Below are 25,563 nucleotides of genomic sequence, written 5' to 3'. Positions count from 1 at the left end.
TTCAAAAATAAATAAATAAATAAATACAATTTAAAAATAGGATATTACTTTTGTGACCTAAAAAGTGGGACTTTTTGGCTAAACAACAAAAGCACAAACTAAAAGGCAAAAAATGAATGAATTTTATTAAATCCAAATTAGATATACTATAGACAAATTTACCAGATGGATGAGAAACCATGGGAAAATATGGCAACATTTAATATCTAAAATTTTTATAGAATATATTTTAAGTCTGTAAACCAGAAATAAATAAGCAGAAAAACCATTATGAAATGGACAAAAAATATTAATGGCAGTTCAAAACAGCTCTTAGATTTATGAAAACATACTCAAACTAATAATATGAGAAATTGAAATGACAAAAATGATCATCTGATGTACATTTAAAAGACTCATAAAAGAATAATACTAAATGCTGATGTGGAGGGAAATTGGACCTGTTTTCCATTACTGGTAAAGATTTAAGTGTCTGGAAAGCATTCTGGTATATTTAGCAGTCTGCACATGTGCTTCAGAAGTTCCTAAAGGTTTACAAAAAGACAAATGTCAATATTTTGTGTGTGCTATTTGTGGCAATGGGAAGTTAGGCCATCCAACCTAATTGGATGAAGGATATATGGTAGCTGCATACCATGGGGTGCTACACAGCAGTGCATCAGATGAAAATTCCCAGGATTGAGTGAAAACAGCAAGAAACAATATTGGACTTTTACACAATGCTATGTATTTAAATTTAAGACATATAAATGCAAAAAACCAACACTATAGGTTTTGCAGGTATATGCATATTAAAAGACATGTATATTTCAAATATATCAGTATGAGGCATGTGGGCAGGAGGAGGGCAGTGAAAGTGAAATCCAGGGATGACAGCAGGAAAAAAAATAAAATGAGAGAAATGCCTTGTACAAACTGATGAAAATAAGGATCTGTGAATTGGATGCCTGATTAACTTAACATTTCTCCTAAGAGTTGAGTAAAAACAAAATGTAACCAAATAATACCAATTTAGGAGTTTTATGGAGTTTGGATAGTGAAGTTAATACAGAAAATAAAAATAGTGTGTCTGAAAATACTTTTATAAGGCACAGTAGTTTGTATAAGAGTGAATCTGAGTTAAAAATGTTGAAGAAAAAATACTGAAAAACAGGCTGGGTGCGGTGGCTCATGCCTGTATCCCAACACTTTGGGAGGCTGAGACAGCTGGATCATGAAGCAGGTGGATCACGAGGTGGGTGGATCACGAAGTCAGGAGTTTGAGACCAGTCTGACCAATATGGTGAAACCCTGTCTTCCTAAAAATTCAAAAATTAGCTGGGTGTGGTGGCGCGCACCTGTAGTCCCAGTGGCTCCGGAGGCTGAGGCAGGAGAATCGCTTGAACCTGGGAGGTGGAGGTTGCCGTGAGCTAAGATCACACTACTGCACTCCAGCCTGGGCAACAGAGCGAGGCTCTGTCTCAAACGAACAAACCAACAAGCAAAACAAACCCATGATTGTTTTTATATTCAACTTCTTTTCCTTGGCATCTTTACAGTGAAGATTATGAAGAGACTCTTCTTTTTTTCCTTCCTTTTCTCTCTTCCCTCCCTTTCTTCCTCCCCACTTGTTTATTTTCTTCCTTTCCTTTTTTCCAGCAAGTGAATTAGAGCATGGTTTTGGAACCAGTCACATTTATATTTAAATCTTGGCTATGCCACATATTAACAGTGTTATTTATGACAAGTTAATTAATAGCTATGAGGTTTATTTACATATAAAATGTGCTTGATGATACCTTCTCACACAATTGCTAAGTATTATTGAGACAAATGTATTATGTCAAGTATAGTGTTTGGCACAAAGTGAACTTTCAATGAAAGTAGCTATTATTTTCATTAATTATACTTCAACAAGCCATTGCTAAGTGTCTACTTTGTATGAGGACAAGTGTAAGTCTCCAGGAATAAAAACATAAACATTTATGGTCTCTTTCCTTGAGGAACTCCACACTAGTGGAGGAAAACTGACAAGGGGTAAGTCAAATATCACAAATCAAAAGAACAACTGTTAAAGGCAGATAAACAAATTTCTGTGGAACTCAATGGAGAGGAAAGAGAGTATCAGGGAAAGCTACATAGAAGAGGTGATGATTCAATAATCCTCTTTTATAAGACCTCATTACTCCTATATACTTTGATGTAAGGCTTGTTGTATCCCAAACAAATCCTCACTGATGGTTCTCAGTGACAATCAGGTCTTTAGGGAGGGCTCCAATACATAGTTCATGGAGTTTGTTAGCTCTAGTGGATCAATCATGGTAGTGAATAGAAGGATGTGGGGTAGTAAAATTCAAGGTTACATGGATTCCTTTGATAATCATTGGTGATATTTATAACTATGGCTTTCATTATAGTGATATCCTTTACTTAGTTTTTGGTGGTTGGACCATAATATGGCTTAGAATTCAGTAAGGTTTCTACTCCAATCTTGGTGATGCTAAGTGCCTGATAAGTCCAAGTATTTGAATTCCTGGTTCCCACACTCGAGAGTATAATTGAAATCAATATGTGTAATTTCTGGTTTTGGCCTTTCAAGTGGCAATGAAGACTGAAATGTTTTTGTAAATTTTGTCTCTTTGGTTATTTGGGATATAGTAATAAACTTGCCAGTCTACATAAGAAAACTGACAATTCTGGAAGTGTCTTTTAAAATTTGTTCACTGCATATAAAAAAATTAAGTTATAAGAAAACCATAAGAAAAATTTAAAATAATTTGGGGTTTTCTGAACCTTTAGTTCAGAAACTACCCTAGTCTTTTAAATCTTTATTCTTTCTTAATTTAACAAATACTTTTATAACAGGCACCATGAAGTAGTGCCAACAAATCTAAAAAAGACTACTTAGAAATTGTCAAAAATTCGTAAAATTTAAATAGAGATTTGGGATATATATGAACATTTCAAGGATTAGCGGATTGAGCTGATGCTCATAGGTAGGGCAATAAATGTAAGAAGAGTCCAGGAGAAGAGAATAATGCTGTTTATCTGAAACTCAAGGTACAGGCTTTGAGAAATAAGACTAGATTGATCTGGCTGTGGAAGGTTGTGTGTGTGTGATAAGGAGGTATGATTTAGAGTAAGGGTCTGAGAAGAAAATTTATATGGCCATGGGCACACAAGTTCAAATCTTCATCATATTTCTGGGTGAACTTTTTGAGTTAAGTTCCCAACAACTGCTGTAGTAACAAGGTAGGTTTGAAACAAACAGATTTAGTTATGGCGAACTCTAAAATCCTTATTTTATGAGTTACGTGAACTTTCCTTTTTACCAATAGGGTAAGTTTATGCAACCTACTCTCCACTGGCAGCATATTACGCTAGTGTTGGCATTAGTTCAGTCACCTCAATTAATAATTATTTTAAGTTGCCTAAATTAATTTTATTTTTGCTACTCATCGTAATTGATCATTATTTTTGTGTTTTCTAATTCCAACATTAGAGTGTAAGCTTTTTGAACGTAGAGGCAATAGTTTGTTTATATTAGTAGCTTCTACAATATATAACACTGTGCTCATACAGATGCTCAATAATCTTTAAGAATGAATAAATTAATGGGACAGTCCCTAGGTTAGCCATCAGCTTCCATGATATAATGTGCAAATCTTCCACAACATTAAACTAACAATTAACATATGTTTACATTAGTGTACTCAATGCTACCAATAACACTAAGACACAGATAATAGTATTGTCCCTTAATTTGGAAAAAAATAAGGCTTATGGAAGTTTAAGAAATTACTTAAGCTTTTATAGCTACGATTTAAAAAGCTTCTGACATATAAATCTTTGTTCTTTACTGTGATAATACACTATTACCTGAAACAGAGAAATAGCACTAAATTAGCATGCAAAAGGGGAAAAAACACTTTTCCCCTCATGAATAGAAGAACATTCTTATTGATTTTTTTGCTTTGAATTATTTCTGGCTCAACTCAACCCTAGGATAGTGGGTGGAAGCTTCATGACCTGTCTATTCTAATTGTTCCCAGAAGGGTAGGTAGCAGTGGCCTCACCTTCTGAAGCAATGAGCTGCTGTCAGGATCCACATGTTACTGATCAGGCTGCCTCCACAGTGATGGGCATTATTGAGCCGTAGACTGACTTGCCACGGCCAGCCTCCCTCTTCAGCCTCAGTGCCTCCAATGATTCTCTGCTCAGACAATGTTACTAGGTCTGGACCGGCCCCACATTCTAATGAGAAAAGGGCATTAATATGCTAGGAAGATCATGATTCCTTTACATTTGGAATAAGCTGTGGAGTTTTTCCATAATTTATGACTTTTATGCCTTACACATTCTTCCTCAGGACACACTGGACTTTCCAAAAAAGTATGATCAACATATTTTCACACTTCACATGTGACTACTATTGCCTATAGATGGCATTTTAGAGAATATTTCTGAATTTAGTTGGCATATGGGCTTCAAATTTTGAACAGCTTCAGATTTCTCTGCAATTCCCCATGAGCTGAAGTTAAGATAGGTCAAAATTGGATGTGCCAGCTCAGGTCACAGACTCCTGGGAAATTTCCTTTTTCTCAATAGTCTTGCTATGCACAATGTGGTCTGTGGGCCTGCAGCATGGACATCCCCTGGAAACTTACTAGAAGTGATGATTCTCAGATCCACACCATGGGACAAATCTAAAGCTGCATTTTGATGTGAGGTTCATGCACACATTGAAGTTGGAGGTAAATGGGTCTCATCCAAAAGATTCTTTAGTGGTACTGCAGTTCATCTTGTAGAATCCAGTCCACCTCCAAGATTGATGCTGTATTACCAAATGTGCCCTCAAAACGGAGTTGCTATAGGTCCACAGAATATTCTTGAGGGTAACAGAAGGTTTCTAGTATCTAGATAAAGTTTATTTAAATGTCTTCAGAGAGTCCATGAACACTCTACTGGCCAGAGCTGAAATGGGCTGGAGTAGGCTGATTACCTAATTCCTTTCAACTCCCATTCCCATGATTTTCTTATCTTGTGTGATCTTTTACTAAGAAATTAAAGATAAATCACACAACTATTGCTGGGCTGGCTTTTAAGTAGTGCCCTGCTTTAATAGCACAACCACCCAAAGGCTTTTTTTTTTTCCCTAGCAAATTTCCTGGATAAAGGAGGAATAGGTTTCCATTAAGATATACTTCTGTTCTTTTGTGGGATCTCACAAACAAATACCCTAGTAAATTACTAATCACACTTTCATAAACAATAAGCATGAATTAAATATATAGTGAAACTGAAAACACCCCTAAGACTAGCATCACTTTGTAAAATCACTTAAGTGCCTGAGATAGGCCAGCTACCAGGTACATTGAACTAATTTTTAACTACATTCTTTTGGCCAGAGAAGTAAGTTGCTGTTTTCTAGGGATTGCATTTCTGCTATCCTAGCACAAGAAAACATAGGATGATGCTGAAAAGTAGTGACTTTTCCTTCAGGTTATAGACCCAAAGCTGAGAAGACTTTTGATAATTCTTTTTGTTATACTTTGACCTGAATCCACAACAAAGCAAGCTACTCTGGTGGTTAGGAGAAGCTACATAAATAGTGTCATCAAACATACTTTGTAAGCCTACAGAAATGCCACCTCAGAAACAGGGCAGTAAAACCTTCTCAAAGCTGCAAAGGAAATTTTCATGAGGTCAATTCTGAGTACAGAGTGGGTAGTACTCCGCTGCAACTTCTTCCTTTTTCAAAAAGGAAAGGGGAAATCTAAAATCCACTCCATGGACCACTTGGGATCAGCACTGTCTTGTTTCAATAAAAATCCATCTGAGTGAACTAAGAACAAAGATATCAACTTGATAGGTACTGCCTTGGCCAAAAGTACACAAAAGACTTGTGCTTTTACTCTGTATGTTTTGGCAAGCTATAATTAAAAAAATAATTTAAAAACTTACCTCTAATAACTAGATCTGCTGTATCCTCACTAGTAATTGCTAGTATTAAAAAAAAAGAATGAGAATAGGATAAATACAATAAAGGCTGTATATCATTTCACCATGATTTCTTAAAGTTCAGTACTCAGACAATAAGAAGCAGAATTATTTGGGGGGTGGGGAGGATTCTCTAAAATGCAGATTCCTAGGCTCCATTTCGGATCTGCTGAAACAATCTCTAACTCATCTGCCCTACAAATCTCTTTGTTTACAACCTTTTCCAATTTGTTGCTATGCATATTAAAGTTTGCACTGTAATTTCTCATTAAATACTTAGTAGATACCTCTTCTTTCAAGTTATTCAATTTAGATGAGAAAACAAACATAAGCAAGTCATTGAGATGCAATGTGATAAATGCTGTAACGGAAGTTAATTTATCATGTACTCAAATATATGTATATTACTCTAATGATGCCATTGTATAATAAGAGCTGCAGATTTAACTGTGAGCAAAATGTAAAGGACCTGCCCTCACATAATTTACAGATAGAAATTAATCAAGCAACCATTCAAATAAATGTAAGTGCCAAGTAGAGAAGAAAAAAGGGAGTAAGTAATGTAAATTATATGGAGGAGATAACATTTGAACTAGAGGAAATAGCATTTGCATTGTATTTTGAAGATCTAAAAGGAATTTTTCAGGCATACAAGAGGAGAAAAGAGATTCCACATGGAAGATATAGTGGGCACAAATGCTTGGAGGTGTGAGACATTTGTGGAGCAATAAAGTAAGGAGACCTAGTGCGTGTGTTATGTTTCGGGAAATGGAGGGTGAGACTGGAAAGGAAAATATGTCAGTATCAGACAGTAAGGGTCTGTCTATTTCAGTTTAAGATCTGCATACAAGACAGTTTTCTCTGCATGTCCCACAGCCATCTCAAACTCAGTGTGACCTGATTTTATCCAAAATTTGCTACTTTTACTTCCTTCTAGTAAAATGACAGCACTTCCATCTAGAAATCTGAAATTGTCTCAAACTCCTTCTTTCTAACAATTTCCACATCTTATGAACTCCAAGTTCTGTACCTCTATCTTTTGAATTAGCCCCATCCTCCTCATTCCTTTTGCTACTACTTTAGTTCGTGCTTTCATTATTTGACATCAGTACAGTTACAATAACTTTCTAACTGAATTCCTTGCCACCACTTTTGCTCCTTTTCAGTTTATCCACCTCTACCTTACCAGACTGATTTTTAAAAATATTATATTAAATCATATCCTTTCTTAATTGACATTTTTAATTGAGCAATTAGTCTTTTTTTATTTCCTGCAAGATAAATTAAAACTTCTCAAGACAGGTTTTCACGGTCTCTCAAAACAATTTATGCAAAGTTATTTCCCACTAAAAGTTTCAGAAGGTTTGGGTATCACATTTGTTTTGCAAGCATCAGTAAAAACAAATCATACTTTTGGAGACAGAAAATTTTAAAAAGCTGGCCATTCTTAATTTTTTGAACAAGACAGACTGAAAGTTTGAATCCTAACTGCCCCACATTCTGATTGTGTCAGCCTGGGCAATTTATCTTTTCTAAGAGGGACAATAAAACTATCTATGGGATATGGTTGTAAGGATTAATCAAGAAAAAAATTCATATAAGGCATTAAAGCCATGCCTAAAAAATAGTAAGTGCTCATTAAATAAGTGTTTTGATGATGATTATGTGAATGATGAACAGTAATCAATCATTCTAGCAGGCCCCTCTCTTCATTGTTCTGTCAAAGCATCTGGTACAGACTTATTTTCCTTTTTCCATGCTTTCCATTTCTGGCAAATTTCTTTCTCTCATCTTAAAATATGGAAATCCTAACCATATTTCAAAGTCCATTCTCCTTCAGGAAGCTTTTGCTAGATATCCCAAGCAAGCTGGTCTCATTCTTTCCTGGATTCCTGCAGCCATCACTGCCTGGGCTTCACACTTGGCATTTGATCATATTCTATCTTGATTTCAACACTCTTCTGTTGGAATATCTTTCCCTTCAACTAGATTATAAGCTCTGGAGGTGGAAACTGCTATAATCTTACCATTGTATCACCACATTGTCTAGTATAATGCTAAACAATTAAACCCTTGGGAAGGGCTTTTGGGAGAATTCCTTAATGTGTGGAAGCAGAGGTAATATTTAACTACCTAACAAACTGCAGTGTGTGAGCATTGACTAGTCATAAAAGATGCAATCAGGTCATGGAGTTGGAGCAGTGTCTTAGAGTTCCTTGCTATGCTAAGCATAACTCTTTAGCTTCAGGGGTTGGGGTGGCTGAATTTGAAGCGTCTTGGAAAACAACTTTGTGGGCATAATGCAGTAATTATTTACCAACATATAACAAAGCATTTCAATATTTAATAGTTACTGCATCTATAACTGGTACCTACCAGTCTAGGTTGGGAATCATCAAAATCCTTTTAATCCTGAGCTCGTGAACAAATCATGGCTTATTAAACTAGCAGAACATGACAAACTTGGAGAAATGTCCTTAAATTCTGTGCATATATTTTTTTCTTTCAGTCATACAAGAATTATTTATTGAATATGTGTTATATGATGGAGACTGGGTGGCAGGAGGGTAGCAGGATGAAGACAGTAGACTGATTCATGCTTTTAGGAAGATTACAGTGTAGGATGAAGCCAAACAATACAAAAATTACACAAATAACTTTGTAATTTCAATTGTGATAAATGTTACAAAGGAAAGTGAAGAAGCCTCTGAGAGGGATCATTAATTAAATTTTTCCCTGTCTTTGAACATCTATGTACCCTTCCTATGGCATATCCACAAGTGACATCTGACAGTAACATCACTCATAAGGAGTGTTGGAGGGAAAATTAATGAAAATTTTTAGAAAATAAAATTTACTATATAAATTCCAAATGATTCCTTAAATCTTAGAATGTTTTACATTAAAGAGTTATATTTAGCTTTTTAATGGATTGTTTTCATAACTTAGTTTCGAAGAAAGAAAAGTCAGCCTCTCAATTAAAATGTGAATTTGAATTGGTAAACTTGAGGAATCTATTGAAATAAAATTGTTTATGAAAAATTATACTTACCTGTTATATTAGTTGAAGGGTTCATTTCCAAGTTTCCAGAGTTATTCAGCATTTGTCGTAAAATAGACTGAATTCTGCTTTTCAGTGATGCTCCATTGTTATTTCTAGTGAATCGAAATTTCATGACAACATCTGCTTTCACACCACTACCATCTTGCCTGTAAATCATAAAGATATTTTTAAAAATGAATAACGATAATTTTTCATCCTATTTATATACTCTTCTTGATTAAACCTTTTTAAATATTTTATTTGCAGAATTTAACTTTAGACAGATTTCTGTAATGGTGTTGCATACATAATATTATATCATGATGCTATCTCACAAATTTGATTGCAATGCACAGAACACTGTACTCACTATAGTACAACTGATTTTGAAGTTATAATGCCAGAGTTTTACAGTGTAACTTTGGATAAGTTATGTAAGTTTCTTAATGTTTTTGTATCTAAGTCTCCTCACATGTAAAATGGGTTGCTATAAAGACTAAATGAATTACTATATACAAAACTTCAAAGAAGAGTGAATACAATACAGTAAGTGTGCTATATTAGCTATTCTTAGACTTCACCAATGTTATTAAAAATAATCTCCTTAAACAAATTCATAAAGTGATGAGGTTCTAAATTTATGTGAGTTAGAGATTCAACTTAATTTTTTGTTACCTAGACTATTCATCTGGCTACAACAGCAAATTTTAGCTTTTGTCGTGTATTAAAATTTCATCACTCATTTTAATTAATCATAAATATTTGTCACAATAAACCCTGATGACTTGATTAAATATTCTGATTATCTAAAACCTCAGTAATTTCCATTTACTTCTATGAAAATTACCTCATAAACCACTTCCTCCAGCTGACATTGGCTGTCTTCTTTTCTGAAAAAGTACGTTAAACATATTTGGTTTTGAGGCTCTTATACTCACTCTTGGCTTTTTGCTCTCACCTCAATGACCAGCTCTAATGTAGTGTTTATTCCTAAGAAACTAATTTAACATTTATTTTAAAAAATTTTAGATAAGCACCTTCTTGTGCTAGGCATTATCATAAACTTCAGAAATTAGCTGTGACTAAGATTCAGAGTTGCCATACAGGTCTTGCAGTTTAGATACAGAAACAGGCACTGAACAAATAATTACAACTTCCATATCTAGCAACATGGAAGCTTAAATAATTTTGGAAAACATTTTCCATACAAAAAAAGTAGAAATACTAGATAATATATAATACATTCCATTTCAGATGCAAGGCTGGGCTCATAAAAAAGTAAGGAAAATCCTGGAAGACCAAAAATAAAGCAGAATGTGAATAGTATGTGGTAAGACTAGAATATTTCACAGCCTTACGTTTAGCATTTACATAGAGACTGGAGATGGGACCTTGGGCTAGTGCAAAACTGGAAGCTGAACTTGAGGTTTTAGAGTAAGGCCAGGAGTCTCAAAGAACTAAACCCCAATAACAGCATGAGCTAGAATGAAAAAAATATGCTCGTCATCTCATAAAAAATAAATTTATCTGTTTCCAAGATCCAGCTTTAAATTAAGAAAAAGAACAAGTATCACCTAAGAATTCATAATCATGGGCCTAGCTGTATGAAGCCTGAATCTTCATTAATATTACCTGAATACTCCCAGAACCTTTATTGATTTTTTAAATTTATTTTTATTTTTAGAACCTTTAAACTAAGGAAATAACAACAACAAAAAAATTCCATGTGCTGCTGATTCTTTTAGAATGTCTGACAGATGCAACTGCTCTGGAGGTATTCATGTTAAGTCCAGGTTGTCCCAAATGACATTAAATTTAAGCATACAATTTCAGTGGTAGACAATACATCGTGAGATATGTATTAGTTCGTTCTCATGGTGCTATAAAGAATGGCCCGAGACCAGGCAATTTATAAAGAAAAGTGGTCGCATGGCTGGGGAGGCCTCAGGAAATATATCATCATGGCAGAAGGGGAAGCAAACACATCTTCCTCACATGGTGGCAGGAAAAAGAAGAAAAGAGGGAAGAGGAGAAAGCCCCTATAATCTAATCACCTCCCACAAGTTCCCTCTCATGACATGTGGGGATTTTGGGAGCCAGAATTCAAGATGAGATTTTGGCGGGGGCACAGCCAAACCATATCAAGGTAGAATCAAAGTAACAAAAAGATCATTCTCAAAAATTTCACATAATAGAATTAACAAACAAGTAAGTATATTTGAAATGATAAATGACATAAAAAAGGAAATCATAAAAATGAGATTAAGTAGAAAACATTTTTTTCTTTCTTTATTTATTTGAGACACTGTCTCGCTCTGTTGCCAGGTGCCAGGCTGGAGTGCAGTGGCACAATCTCAGCTCGCTGCAACCTCCGCCTCCCGGGTTCAAGCACTTCTCCTGCCTCAGCCTCCCTAGTAGCTGGGACTACAGGCCCGCACCACCAAACACATCTAATTTTTGTATTTTTTAGTAGAGATTGGGTTTCACCATATTGTCCAGGATGGTCTTAATCTCGTGACCTTGTGATCCGCCTACCTTGGCCTCCCAAAGTGCTGGGATTACAGGTGTCAGTCACCCCACCCGGCCAGAAAACATTATTTTTAAAAAATCACGTAGTATGTGATAGCACAACAGAGTGACTAAGGTCAATGATAACTTAATTGTACATTTAAAAATAACTAAAAAAATATAATTGGAGTGCTTGTAACACAAAGGATAAAGGACTGTCTGAGGGAATGGATACTCCATTTTACACAATGGGATTATTATGCATTGTATGCATGTATCAAAACATCTCATGTACCCCATAGATACATACGACTATTGTGTACCCACAATAATTAAAATAATTAATGTAAAAGACCAGGCAGATTCTCAAAAGAAAAAAAAATAGAATTTGCAGATAGGAAAACATACTCAGTGAAATTGAAAATGCAATAAATGGGTTACACAGAATACAAATCAAAACTGAAGGGAAATTAGTTATCTAAAAGAGATGAAGAAATTATACAGAATCTAACACAGATAAAAGATAAAATAGAGGTTGAGAGACATGATAAATTTCCATGTATACCTAAAGCAATGCTAAAAAGGAGCCCGGAAAAAAATAAAGAAGCAGTTATACTGGAAAAGATCATGAGTATTATCCATGCAATGGTATCAAGTAGATGGCTGCATATATTCATGTCTAGAGACAAGAGGACTGGCCTTGAGTTACAACTTTGAGAGCACTCAGCATATGGGTGGCAGTGAAGGCCAATGAAAAAAGTGTGACCTGAGAAGATGAGAGGCCTAAAGCACAGCCTGATGTTCAACAGCATTTGAGGAATAGAGAAGTAGGAGGTAGTAAAGGAAATCAAGAAGGAGTAGCTAGAGAGGTAAGGGGAGAATCAGAGTGTATAAGGCCATACAAACCAAGGGATAATCCTATTTCAAGGAGTGACAGGCCAGCAGTACCAGATACTCTTGAAGGGTCCAAGAATAGGACTGATGTGGTTTCTTTGGATTTTGTTATGTGGATGTCATGGATGGATTGACAAGAGCATTTTATATTTTGTGGTGGTATTGAAGCCAGGTTGCAGAGGATTGAGTGATAAGTGGGAATTGGACAAAGGAGAGAAAATGCAGAAGGCTCATGTAGTCCTACAGGTTTTCAAGGCTTACCCACTTTTGAGCATTAGTGGCTGATATAGATACTCAAAAGAAAGTACTAAGTGAATATGCACTGAATCGACTGAAAGTTGTTTTGGAAAATACCCTTCTCGTGGACTCTTCTTATCTCTTTAGCTCTTCAGAACTTACTTGACCAGGCCTCCGTGCTCTGGATACTTACTAGGTGACTCTCCAGAGAATGACATCTTGTGATGCTAGTATTGGAGAAGGAATTAGTATAATTCCTCTTCTACCAAAGAACTTTTGCTAATTGTTTGAAGGATAGAGCAATGTGGTCATTTGAGACATTTGAAGGAGAGTTAGTTAAGGTGACTGTTTCAGGTGGAAAGGCTGGTTTCATCACATCATATTTAACTAAGGCAGGAATGGCAAATAACTAGCATGCATGCTGCTACTTCTCCTAGTATTAATTCATGATAGACATGCCTTGGATATGGCCATAATGCCCTTTTATTATAGCACATTGGGCAGATTAAAAAAAAAAGGCACTTTTGATGTTCGTCATGGTGTTTTTATCTTGGATGGATATTCTCAAATCACAGCATTGTACAACTCAAGGAGGGACTGTTTACATAAATTGCACTGTGAGTGATATCCACTGGAGCTTTACAATAGGATGGCCTTGTTACTGTACCTTCACCCCAAACTCTTTCTCTGCCCTTTCTTCTTCCTTCCACTAAGAATAGATGTAATATGATTATTTACATTAGTAGCTAAATAGATCGTATGTTTGACATTTTTGGTATTGTTTTTTAAGCTGACTAAAATACTGTTTTCATAACATTGCAATAACTTATCTGAACATATAATTTACTATTCATTCTGTGACAAAAAATCAAATATGCCACATTGTGTCTATACTTAAATATTTTTTATATAGTTCCACTCACCTCAGTTTGACAACATGAGCTCTGATGAACTGATTTCTTAAATTTGATTCTTTGAATGTTTTAGTAATCTGTAGAAAGAAAATGGGGGAAACTCTCTGTAATTACAGTTCTTCTCCTTCCTCTCAACCTTGCAACCGAGACATGTTAATGAAGAGTAGAAAACTAAATTTTCACTTTAGTTCAACCCAATTCTATCACAAAACACATGAGATGATTTGGGCAGGTTCTGCAAGCTTTCGATGGAGTGCCTATTCATTCCTGTGTCTGTTACACAGAGATGATGCTGGACAGGATGTGTTTTTGCTAGAAATCATTTTAAACACATCAAATGTTTTACTCTGAGGGGTTAAGTTATATGACTTGGTGGCTGTTACTAAGGGCTTGGGGCAGGAGTTATGCCAGCATGAGGGAAGTCCACTGAGACAACTCAAAATGTGTGATCCCCCAAAATAATGGATGAAACCTGATTAAACTGGACTAAAATGAGTAGCAATGGAAAACTTGAAGAGAACAGGAGAAGAAAGCAAAGGGCAGGTTTTTTAATTTTTTTGTCATTTCTTTCTGATTCATACCTAAGCATCAGAGACTTTTTTTTAGCATCAATTGGTAATTTCTTTTTTAATTTTTTAAGAAATTGAGTCTCACCATGTTGTCCAGGTTCAAGTAATACTCCTGTCTCCGCCTCCTCAATAACTGAGACTACAGGTGCCCACCACCACATCTGGCTAATTATAAATTATATGCATGTAATAATACTGTGCTATTAACAAGATACATTATAAAATATTTATAAAATTAGAAATTAAAAAGACAGTTATAAAATAAATACTTAGGTATTTTATTTTTTAATAATAATATTTTTGGTATTATAGTATAACTGGATAGAATTTATAATTTTTGAACATAGTCATAAAATGGTTCAAAGGTCTGATTCTAAGTTTAATTTCAATACTTGATTTTAAGAACTGAAAAAGTTTCCACATAATTGCCTGGCCCCACATGCATGAAGTTTATCATTGGCAGAATTCATTATTTCATGACACTAAGTTGTCAGTCTCACTCATCATGCAAATATTTGTTGAAATTAAGCAAATTAATTTCCATTTTCCATGATGTCAATTGGTTGTCCTTGCAAACCAATTGAAAGTTGTTGTGTTTTATATATTTTTAAAGAAATGTGCAAAAAATCTATTAAACATTATAGTTAATTATTTCTCCCAAATTTTTATGTGTTCATGTCGGAGGACTTTTACAGATAACATACTTTATATGATTTTCAGCAAGACAAAACAAAAGAAAACCCAGTCACCTATTGATGAACATACTGCTAAACATATTTTCAGTCTTCTCTCTGTCACATGAATTTTATCTAAGAAGTGAATTTTGTTTTTTGAGATGGAGTCTCGCCCTGTCACCCAGACTGGAGTGCAATGGGTGACCTTGGCTCACTGCAACCTCCACCTCCTGGGTTCAAGCAATTCTCTTGCCTCAGCCTCCCAAGTAGCTGGGATTATAGACACCCACCAACATGTCTGGTTAATTTTTGTAGAGATGGAGTTTCACGATGTTGGCCAGGCTGGTCTTGAACTCCTGACCTCAGGTGATCCGCCCACCTTGGCCTCCCAAAGTGCTGGGATTACAGGCTTGAGCCACCACACCTGGCCTTAAAAAGTGATTTTCTGATGCATAGACCTTGAAGGAAAAGGTTGTGTGTGTTTGTTGAAATGTTACTCCTGATGGCAACGGAGAGTTTTAATGACTCAGTTGATCCCAGGTATGAATCCTGATTGAAGTCTTCTGTTTTATTTGGAGAAAACCCTTTAAGTAGAATGCATTCATAGTTTTGATACATGTACTTATTTCTAAATGGCCTCATTTATTTACTTATTCAACAACTGTTTTTGAACATCTCTTGTGTGCCACCCCACTTTCTGTCAGGTATTGGAATACAACAATGGATAGAAAACCGTAATCTGGCCATCATGAGCTTACATCTAATGGATAGAAATGGGAACGAATCAAATCATCATTCACAATTAAGTAAAACCATAACTGTGAAAAGTGCAACAATACTGTAGAGGGACCTGAGCCCATTAATGATATCGTAGAGATTTCTCAAAGGAAATGCTTATTGAGCTGAGATTTTCAGGAAGAATCAGATGTAGCTGGTTAAAGAGGAAGGAAACAAATGCTTGGTGGAATGAATGGCACATGCACAGTTCTGAGGTGGGAAGAAACAGGCTGTGCTTAAGTAATGAAAGAAGGTCAGTGCAACTGCGCTGTGGAGACCAAGCAGCCTAGGGTGACAGAAAAGTCCACAGCATGCCTGTCTTTGCACTGGGAGCATTTGGTCTTTATCATAAACACTGGGAAGCCACAAAAGTGTTTTAAACAAGAGGATAATATAGTCAGATCTGCAATATGAGAACAATCTCTCTTGCTGCATGTAGATAATCACTTTTAGAGAAAAATAATGCAAATGAACAGATTAGTTTTGTTGCTATTTTGGTACCCTGGGGTAGAGGCGATGGCTTGAATAGTCATGGCAGCAATGAATATGGAGAGAGGTGAATAAATTTGAAGGAAATACAGGGAATAAAATGAACAGCGGCTGGCAATGGATTGGATATTTGGAATGATAGTAGAATTTTCAGGATGAATTATAGGTTTCTCATTTGGATAATTAATAAATGGTATTGTTATTAATAGGGATAGATGTTGGTAGAAAGCTAGGATGGTGTGGGGATATCATGAGTTTGATTTTGAGAGATAATATATTTGAGTTGTTTTGAAACAGCCATGTAAGGATTTCGAGCTGGCAACTAGAGTGCAGAAGAACAGCCTGGGCTGGAAATATAGTGAATCATTGGTGTATAAGTAGAGGTTGAAGTAATGAGCATGTATGGGATCGTAGGAGAGGTGGGCATAAGCCAAAGCCTTGAGGTATTTCAACATTTAATGGCAGTGTAGAGGAGGGTGAGCCTGTAAAGAACACAGAGAAGTAATGACCAGTGAGGCAGACTGAGAAAAACATGTGAATGAGTGGCATGAGTATCTCTCATTAAAATCACACAATCATAGACTTTTTATATGAGACTGTACTATGCAAATTATCTAGTCCAATTATTTTCTTTTACTTATGAATGACAAGTGAATTGCTAAATAAAATAGAAGATTCTGAGACTATTCCAATGCTCATCCAGTGTTATCATTTTGTCTATGGGATGATAATAATATTATACATGTTATCTTAAAAAATGATATGATCCTTGGATTTTGAGTCAAGAGACCCTGGTTTGAATTCTGGCTATACCACTTTCCAGCTCAATGGCCTTTGATGTGTTTCTTAATCTCACAACCTTTACTTACCAGTCTATACACATGATTTATTATTTTTATGGCTGTTGTGAAATAAAGGTTAGATAATACATGTGAAAATGCTTTGTAAACTATAAAGCACTGTATTAGAGTACTATTTATATAACATTTTAAATGTTCAAACTGTTTCTACAAAAGGATACATATGTAAGATTAACTAGGGAAGTCATGCATCAGAAGAATTTTGAGGAAATCTTGAAATACTAAGTATATTGTCAAGCCACAGTACTCTAAATGTCCAGGTAATGGTGCAGGCAAAGATTAATTACAGAAAGAGATTAGAGTACAGAAAAAAAGACAAGGAAAAATTTACGGTATGATAAAGGTGACATGACAAATCAACTGCACTATTTAACATATGTAGTGTTTAATAGTGTGTTAAATAGGTGTTTAGAAGGTGGCCTCTCAGATACCAAATCTGCTTGTGCATTAACTTTGACTTCTCTAAATTTCTATTGTTCACATGCCACCAGTCTATGGTATTTTGTTGTAGCAGCCTGAACAGATGAAAACAGCAACTGACAATAAACTTTGTGTGGGGAAAAAAAGGGTCCTGAGTTAGGAATAGATATAAACTCCTGGGAGTGGAAGGAAGTCCCAGGGATGCTAAGGCTCCTGCAGAGGGAGGAAGTCCCCTGCCAGAAGCTGACACCCCAGGGAAGTGCAGCAGCAAGGACTCAGTGCCAGCTCTGGTGGGGTGACAATCCAGAAGAGAAGAAGGGTTTCTGTGCACTTGGACAGGTGGACCCCCAGGTCTGCATGGTTAGGATCTGCCTCCAAGGGGACTTGTGCAGTGTCAGTATGTGTGTGTGCACTGGCATGTGTGCCTTCATTAGTCTTTAAATCCCAACCAATCAATCTTATATTTCACTCCCTTTCTCCACCATGCCTGACATTTTTAGCATTCAGCCCTAAAAAGCCCAAACCCCAGTTTCACCATTTTGTAGAACTTTACAACTTCAACAGCTGCACACACACTCCTTCATTATTTACAGCTCAATAGATCTTACTTTACCCATGTGGCAAGTGAAGAAAAAGCCTGTGAGCCTTCGAGTGACTTGCTGGAAGTGGAGGAAATCAAACTAGTCCTTTGACTACTTGCCCAGGGCCATTTTTGCCGCCCCAGAGCAAACGTTTACACACAGGCTGAGGGCTTTGGAAATGTACTGCAGAGGGAGCTGGTGCTGTCCTGGCATTGACTCAGTTCCCTGCTATTGTATGTGTACGGGAAAATGCACTGGTTTTAATGGAGATCTACTGCAGCCATTCCGTCCTCTCTGCACATTCACTTAAGTGGCGGGTCCAGCGTCACGGATTCAAGATAAGTGGCATCAATAAAGCTTCATTACTTAAACCAACAAGCGGTTCAGAAAATACACTCACAAACAACTGGGGATCCCGATCTCTAGGAATAATAAATTTCACCCATCTCCCAATTCTGGACTGCACTTGTGTGTAAAGGCAGGAAATGGCTGAGAGACAGCTCTGCAGAGAGAAGCTAGGACAAAAAATATCAAAAGATCTCATCTTCCCAGAGCCACTGGTGATTTGCTGTCCTCTACTGAGGGAGGGGCACCTCCTAGCCTTGCCTAGACTGTAAATCTGAAGTGGTTGGGCTGGGAACATGGCTGAGGAGAGGTTCGTTAGAGATTGTTCATTTTGTGTCTTTATTGCTGGCTCCAGCCTCCATCTTTCTCTGAGGTGGTCTAGGCATCCATTCCTTTGCCCACTGAATCACTCTGCTGAGATGTCCACAGTGAACTTTTGTCTCCCTGAACAATCTGCTTTCATTTTGGTTTCCTCTTCTAGCCAATGGCACCACCATCTACCCACGTTAGACATTTCTGTGTCAGTGTTAACCTGTCACCTCTCATCCTGTCTTGTAGTCCGTTGCCAAGTTTTGTGGATCCTACCTTAAACCCATCCTTTCCTCCCTGTTCCCTGGCAGCACTCCTAGTGCCTGGTGTGTCTCTGGTTTGGCCCTTGTGGGTGCTGCTCTGCTGCACTCCCGCCCACCTTTGGACTCTACTTCCACTCACACCATCAAGGAGGTGGGGCAACTCATACCCAATGGTGGAGGATGAATGCTTAGGGCCCATCTCCTGCCCCCTGCCTCCGGCCCCCTTCAGTCTTCTGTGGCAACAGCTGCAGTTTGACTCTGTCTCTGCCCAATGCTGCTTCCTTGTCTTCCCGAAGATGTTGGTTGAAAGAGATACTCCCTGTATGCAAGTCTCGGAGCCTTCTTCCCCGGGAAACTAACCTGTGATACTTGGTGCCTGGATAGTCCTAGGAAGCAAACTAAAATGTAGTTAGAATTGGAAACCTTCCTGCGGTTTCAATAGAGGAGCCTGTCATTGGTGGGAGATGAGCGCTGAAAGCTTTGAGTGGAGCTCCATGGAGCAAAAGGACCAGGCTGCACTGGCAGGCTCATTAAAACACAGATTTCTAGGCTTCAACATCAGAATTTCTGATTTAGTAGGTCTTGGTAAAGCCAAGATTTTGCATTTCTAACAATTTCTAGGTGATGCTAGAGACCATACTTCAAAAACCACTGAGTTAATCTTCATGAGAACCATCACAGCTGGAGGACTGAATCATAAGCTTATTTAACACATTTTTTTTCTCTAGAAGCAAGCATCATTGAAAACCAAGCTATGAGAAGACTGCAGGGTGAACACAGACTAAAGCAAGGAAAGTTAGATATATCATTTAAATGTTGAATGAAATCAGAATGAACAGTTGAATCAGAATGATTTGGGAGGAGAATCTAGGGCAGGAAACAGACTTAAGCATCAGTCCTGTCAAATGTTGTGGATATACAAAAATGGAATGGATATGGAGCTGTCCTCATGGAGCTTAGGCTAACATGAAAAATTAAACCAGTCTAAAATATGTATAATATAAAATATATAGAGGTATGTGGCATGAGATCAACATAGATATGATTTTGTGGTGAGGTGACGTGGAAGGAGGATTAATTATATCCAATCATGGAGATCAGAGGGAGTTTTTTATAAAAGATAGCTTTTCAGGTTGGCTATAAGAATAAATAGGGCACACAGTGACTGAAATATGAGCCATGGCATAGACATGAGAAGGTGCTTAGCTAACAAGTTTGAATTATACTTCGTAGGCAAAAAGTCTTAAGCTGGAGGTAACGTGAAGGAAACAGGCTATGAGAGATTTGTGTTCAGAAGCGTGTAAATTAGATTAGAAAGAAAAGAGCCAGTACACAGTGAGAACAGTTCGAAGCTGATTGCAGTGGTTCAGAAAAGCACCAATGGATTAAAAACTTGGATTAAGGAATGTTCTAGAAAATGTAGAAATGCTGATAAAACTTTATCTTGAGCTCACCAAAGCCAACCCTGCCAGGTGACTTGGTTACATGCTAAAATTTTAGAACCATTGAATTCCTTTATATCCTTAGGATATTTTTTGAAAAGGCAAGGGTAAGTGAGCGACACTGAGACTGGTCAGCCCTGTCTCTGCAAAGCTAAAGGGCAGCGCCTGGTTTGTGGTGGGTGATATATGAATGTTAAAAGTTCACTTGTGAGGTTTCCTGGCAGGTAGCCAGAGGGCCTCTTCAAGTTAGAGCCCAAAATTGCTTTGCATATTTCTGTTCGAACTTCCATGTTTATCATTGAACCAAGGTGCAATGTTGTCCAAACTATGTTATTACTGATATGGTAAAACTATCTTTTAACACCTCCTTCCTTGGGTCTTTAGTTGAATAAGGAAGTGGGAAGAGGGCAAAATGAAAAGAATTTAAAAAGACAATGTTAATGCTTAGTTACACAAACAAAAAACTTTCAGCATTCGAAGTCATAAGCAAATAAAATGCATATTTGCTCATGGCCTTTCTAACACATTTTACTCATGACAAAGATGTGAATAAGAACCAGTACCCTAGTAAACTAAATTGATAAAAGCAGAGAGAAACACGTTTCACCATGCAAGGAAGTAAAATTATAGAGCACCTAGCAACTGAATATATTTTACAAAATATTAGGTTTATTATTATATTCATTTCATAATGGAACAAAGAGCAAAGATAAATATTAACTTACCAGAGATTCAATTCTTCCGCTCAAAGTCCTGTATTCCTGTGTAGCTGGTGAATTTAGCTGACTATTATATTCAACATTTAGGAGTTCAAAACTGCTTCTGTAAAAATAAGATTTTTGATCTGGAAAAGAAATTAAAAGGCAGGGTTAGTCTTACTTTACTAAGTAGTTGAATCTTTAATTTATTCAGGATAATGGGAGGCTATATTATAGAATTATAAATATTTGCTTTCCTTGAAAGAAAGAAACAGTTCTATGCTTCATATAGGCGTAATTATGATAAAATTATTATATTTTTCAATTTTTTTTTTTTTTTTTTGAGACAGAGTTTCGCTCTTGTTACCCAGGCTGGAGTGCAATGGCGTGATCTTGGCTCACCACAACCTCCACCTCCTGGGTTCAGGCAATTCTCCTGCCTCAGCCTCCTGAGTAGCTGGGACTACAGGCATGCGCCACCACGCCCAGCTAATTTTTGTATTTTTAGTAGAGACGGGGTTTCACCATGTTGACCAGGATGGTCTCGATCTCTTGACTTTGTGATTCACCCGCCTCGGCCTCCCAAAGTGCTGGGATTACAGGCCTGAGCCACCGCGCCTGGCCCTATTTTTTCAATTTTTAAAAAGATTGGCAAAGCCAGAGTGGTGTAGATGTTTAAAAATCAGAGTGGAATTGTTATTTGAGAAATTAAAAATTGTCAGAAATACTGCAATTTGCATTCTTGCTATATTTTAAGGGAGATTTGTGGCGTATTCATTCAGAAAATATTAATGTTTGTATATACTATTATTCATTTATCATTAAGAAAGAACCCAAAGTATGAAACTTTTAAAAATTATTTCAAATAATATTCTTTATAGAATAGGAGTTAGTGATTTGCTATTAGTTTTTCTGGAGTAAGCTAGAAAATAAGTCTTCTGACACGATATCTAACCTAGTAATCCAGTGTAAATTATTTTCATCAAAAGGCACCTTGCAAAATAAAAAACTAGAACAGACCAGTAACAAGTTATAAGACTGAGTCAGTAATAAAATGTCTCCTAGTAAATAAATGTCTGGGACCAATGGCTTTATTACCATTCTACCAAACATTTAAAGAAGAACTAACACCAATTTCTCTTCAAACTATTCAAAAACATCAAACAGGGGGGAGTTCTCCCCAACTCATTCTATGAAGCCAGTATTACTCTGATAGAAAACCAGACAAGGACACAATAAAAAATACTACAGGCCAGGTGTAGTGGCTTATACCTGTAATCCCAGCACTATGGGAGGCCAAGGCATGTGGATCATGAGGTCAGGAGTTTGAGACCAGTCTGGCCAACATGAAACCTCATCTCTACTAAAAATACAAAAATTAGCCAGGTGTGGTGGTGGGCACCTGTAATCCCAGCTACTCAGGAGGTTGGTACAAAAGAATTGCTTGAACCCAGGAGGCAGAGCTTGCAGTGAGCCGATATTGTGCCATTGCATGCCAGCCTGGGTAACAGAGCAAGACACCATCTTGGAAAAAAACAAAAAAACAAAACAAAAACAAACAAACAAAACAACTACAGGTCAATATTACTGATGAACACAGAGGCAAAAATCCTCAACAAAATACTATCAAACTGAATCCAACAGCATCTCAAAAAGATAATATATCACAGCCAACTGGGATTTATCTCAGAGATACAAGAATGGTTCAACATATGCAAATCAATAAACTTAATACATCACATCAACAGAATGAAGACAAAAACCATATGATCATCTCAATAGATGTTCAATAGATTCAATATCCCATCATGACAAAAACTCTCAAAAAACTCAGCATAGAAGAGACATACCTCAACAACATAAAGGCTGACCAACCCACAGCTAACATTTTACCAAATGGAGAAAAGCTGAAAGTTCTTCTTCCTCTAAGAACTGAGACAAGACAAGGATGTCCACTTTCATCACTTATTCAACATAGTACTGGAATTCCTAACCAGAGCAATCAGATGAGAGAGAGAAATAAAAAGGCATTCAGATTGGAAAAGAAATTACATATTCAGATTGTTCCTTTTGCAGATTATATAATTTTATACCCAGAAAAACCTAAAGACTCTACCAAAAAACTCTTAGATCTGATATACAATTTCAATAAAGTTGCAGGATTCAAAATCAACCTACAAAAGTCTGTAGCATTTCTATATGTCAACAATGAAGTAGCTAAGAAACAAATCAAGAAGGCAATTCCATCTTCTACAAGGTAAACTATAAAACACTTATAAAAGAAATGGAAGAGGACACAAATGGAAAGATATTCCTTGTTCATGGCTTGAAAGAATTGATATAATTTAAATGACTATACTCTTCAAAGCAATCCCTATCAAAATACCAACATCATTTTTCACAGAAATAGAAAAAAACCATCCTAAAATTTGTATGAAACAAAAAAAAAAGAGCCCAAATAGCCAAATAGTCAAATCAAACTTGATAAGAAAGAACAAATCTGGAGGAATCACACTACCTGACATCAAACTATACTCCAAGGCTATAGTAACCAAAATAGCATGGTATTGGTATAAAAACAGACACATAGACCAATAAAATAGAATAGAGAGCCCAGAAGGAAATTTATATACAGCCAACTGAGTTTTAACAAAGGTGTTAAGAACATACAATGGGGAAAGCACACTCTCTTCAATAAATAGTACTAGGAAAATTGGATATCCATTTGCAGAAGAATGAAATTGGACCCTTATCTCTCACTATATACAAAAATCAACACAAGATAATTAAATTCTTCAATGTAAGATATAAAACTATGAGAACTATTAGAAAAAAAAACAAGGGGAAACACTTCATGTCTTTAGTCTGAGGAAATGACTTATGGCTATGACCTGAAAAGTACAGACAACAAAAACGAAAATAGACAAATGGGAATTAATTAAACTAAAAAGCTCCTGCACAGCAAAAGAAACAACCAGCAGAGTGGAAAAACAACCTGTTGAATGGGAAAAAATATTTTCCAACTGTTTTTCTGACAAGAGACTAAAACCTAGAATATACAAGGACTCAAATGACTCAACATTAAAAAAAATAAAAATTCTGTTAAGAAGTGGGCAAAGAACATGATGAAAATTTCTCAAAATAAGACATACAAATTGTCAACAGTATATGAAAAGTGCTCAACATTACTAATCATTAGAGAAAATGCAAATCAAAACCACAATGAGATATCTTCTCACCTTAGTTAAGATTACTATTACCCAAAGGACAGAAAATAACAGATGCTGGTGAGAATGGAGAGAGAAAAAAATTCTTATATACTGCTGGTGGAAATGCAAATGAGTGCAGCCATTATGGAAAATGGTATGGCGATTTCTCATAAAACTAAAATAGAATTACCATATGATCCAGCAATCCTGCTACTGGTTACTTATCCAAAAGAAAATAAATCAGCATGTCAAAGAGATACTTGTACTTGTGTGTTTATCTCAGCACTGTTCACAATAGCCAAGATGTGGAATCAACCTACATCAAAAAATGAATGGATAAAGAAAATATGATATATATATACACACACACACAATGGAATACTATTTGGCCATGAAAAGAATGATATCCTGCCATTGCAGCAACATGAATGGAACTGGATGTCATTGTGTCAAGTGAAATAAGGCAGGCACAGAAAGACAAAATTAGCTAGGCAAGGTGGTTCATGCCTATAATCGCAGTACTTGGGGAGGCAGAGGTGAGAAGGTCACTTGAATCCAGGAATTTGAGACCAGCCTGGGCAACAAAGTGTGACCCCATCTCTACTACTGAAAAAAAAAAAGAATAAAAAAGAAAGACAAATATGTTCTAACTCATATGTGGGGGCTAAAAAGTTGATCTCATCAGTGTAGAGAGCAGAATGACAGATACTAGAGACTGGGATAGGTAGAGGAGTGTGAGTGTCGGTTACTGTTAACCAACCTCTCTATTGAAGAGAGGTTGGTTAACAGGTATAAACATACAGTTAGATAAACGGTGTAAGTTGTATTGTTTAACAGCAGAGCAGAAGGACAACAGTTAACAATATATTATGTTTTTCAAAGCAGCCAGAAAAGAGAACTTGAGTTGTTCCAACACATAGAAATGATAAATACCCAGTGATGTATTCCTCAAATACCCTGGATTGATCATTACACATCCTATGCATGTAACAAAATATCATATGTATCCCATAAATATGTAAAATGTTATGCATCAGTGAAACAACAATAACAACAATAACAGGGGTCTTCCAGAGGACCTATTGAGTTGTGTGGAGATAAAAGTCTCTAAATCCTATCTGTACACAACTCAGAAACATTATGAAAATGTTCATAACCTAATGGAATCTGTCTCAGAATAAAAATCTCTACTTGCTTTTGTGATCCTTCATGTGCATTACTTACACAGACAAATAACTTGGTAAGGGGCAAGTGTTGGAAATCCTTAGGAAGGGTGGTTGTTTGTAGTGGAAGATAAAGTCATTTGGGGGCCTCAAGTGATCACTGAAACACAGTTTGCAGATGACTTACCA

The 25,563-nt window shown here is 36.5% G+C and overlaps 1 protein-coding gene across 1 annotated transcript in view; it reads right to left on the bottom strand.

Annotated features, from left to right (window-relative positions):
* Positions 1-25,563, bottom strand: part of TMPRSS11D (transmembrane serine protease 11D) — a 58,214-nt gene that overhangs the window by 7,873 nt on the left and 24,778 nt on the right. Inside the window, exons 4-8 of the mRNA XM_017516576.2 lie at positions 21,030-21,148; positions 13,585-13,652; positions 9,032-9,189; positions 5,944-5,982; positions 4,056-4,233 (exon numbers count right to left, since the gene is read on the bottom strand). Of these exons, the coding sequence (XP_017372065.1) occupies positions 4,056-4,233; positions 5,944-5,982; positions 9,032-9,189; positions 13,585-13,652; positions 21,030-21,148 (562 nt within the window). The remainder of the gene's footprint in view (positions 1-4,055; positions 4,234-5,943; positions 5,983-9,031; positions 9,190-13,584; positions 13,653-21,029; positions 21,149-25,563) is intronic.

The sequence above is a fragment of the Cebus imitator genome, unplaced genomic scaffold, assembly GCF_001604975.1.
Source record: "Cebus imitator isolate Cc_AM_T3 unplaced genomic scaffold, Cebus_imitator-1.0 Scaffold594, whole genome shotgun sequence".
NCBI lineage: Eukaryota > Metazoa > Chordata > Mammalia > Primates > Cebidae > Cebus > Cebus imitator.
Note: the sequence above shows the minus strand (reverse complement) of the source record. Positions and strands in the feature narration are given on the sequence as shown.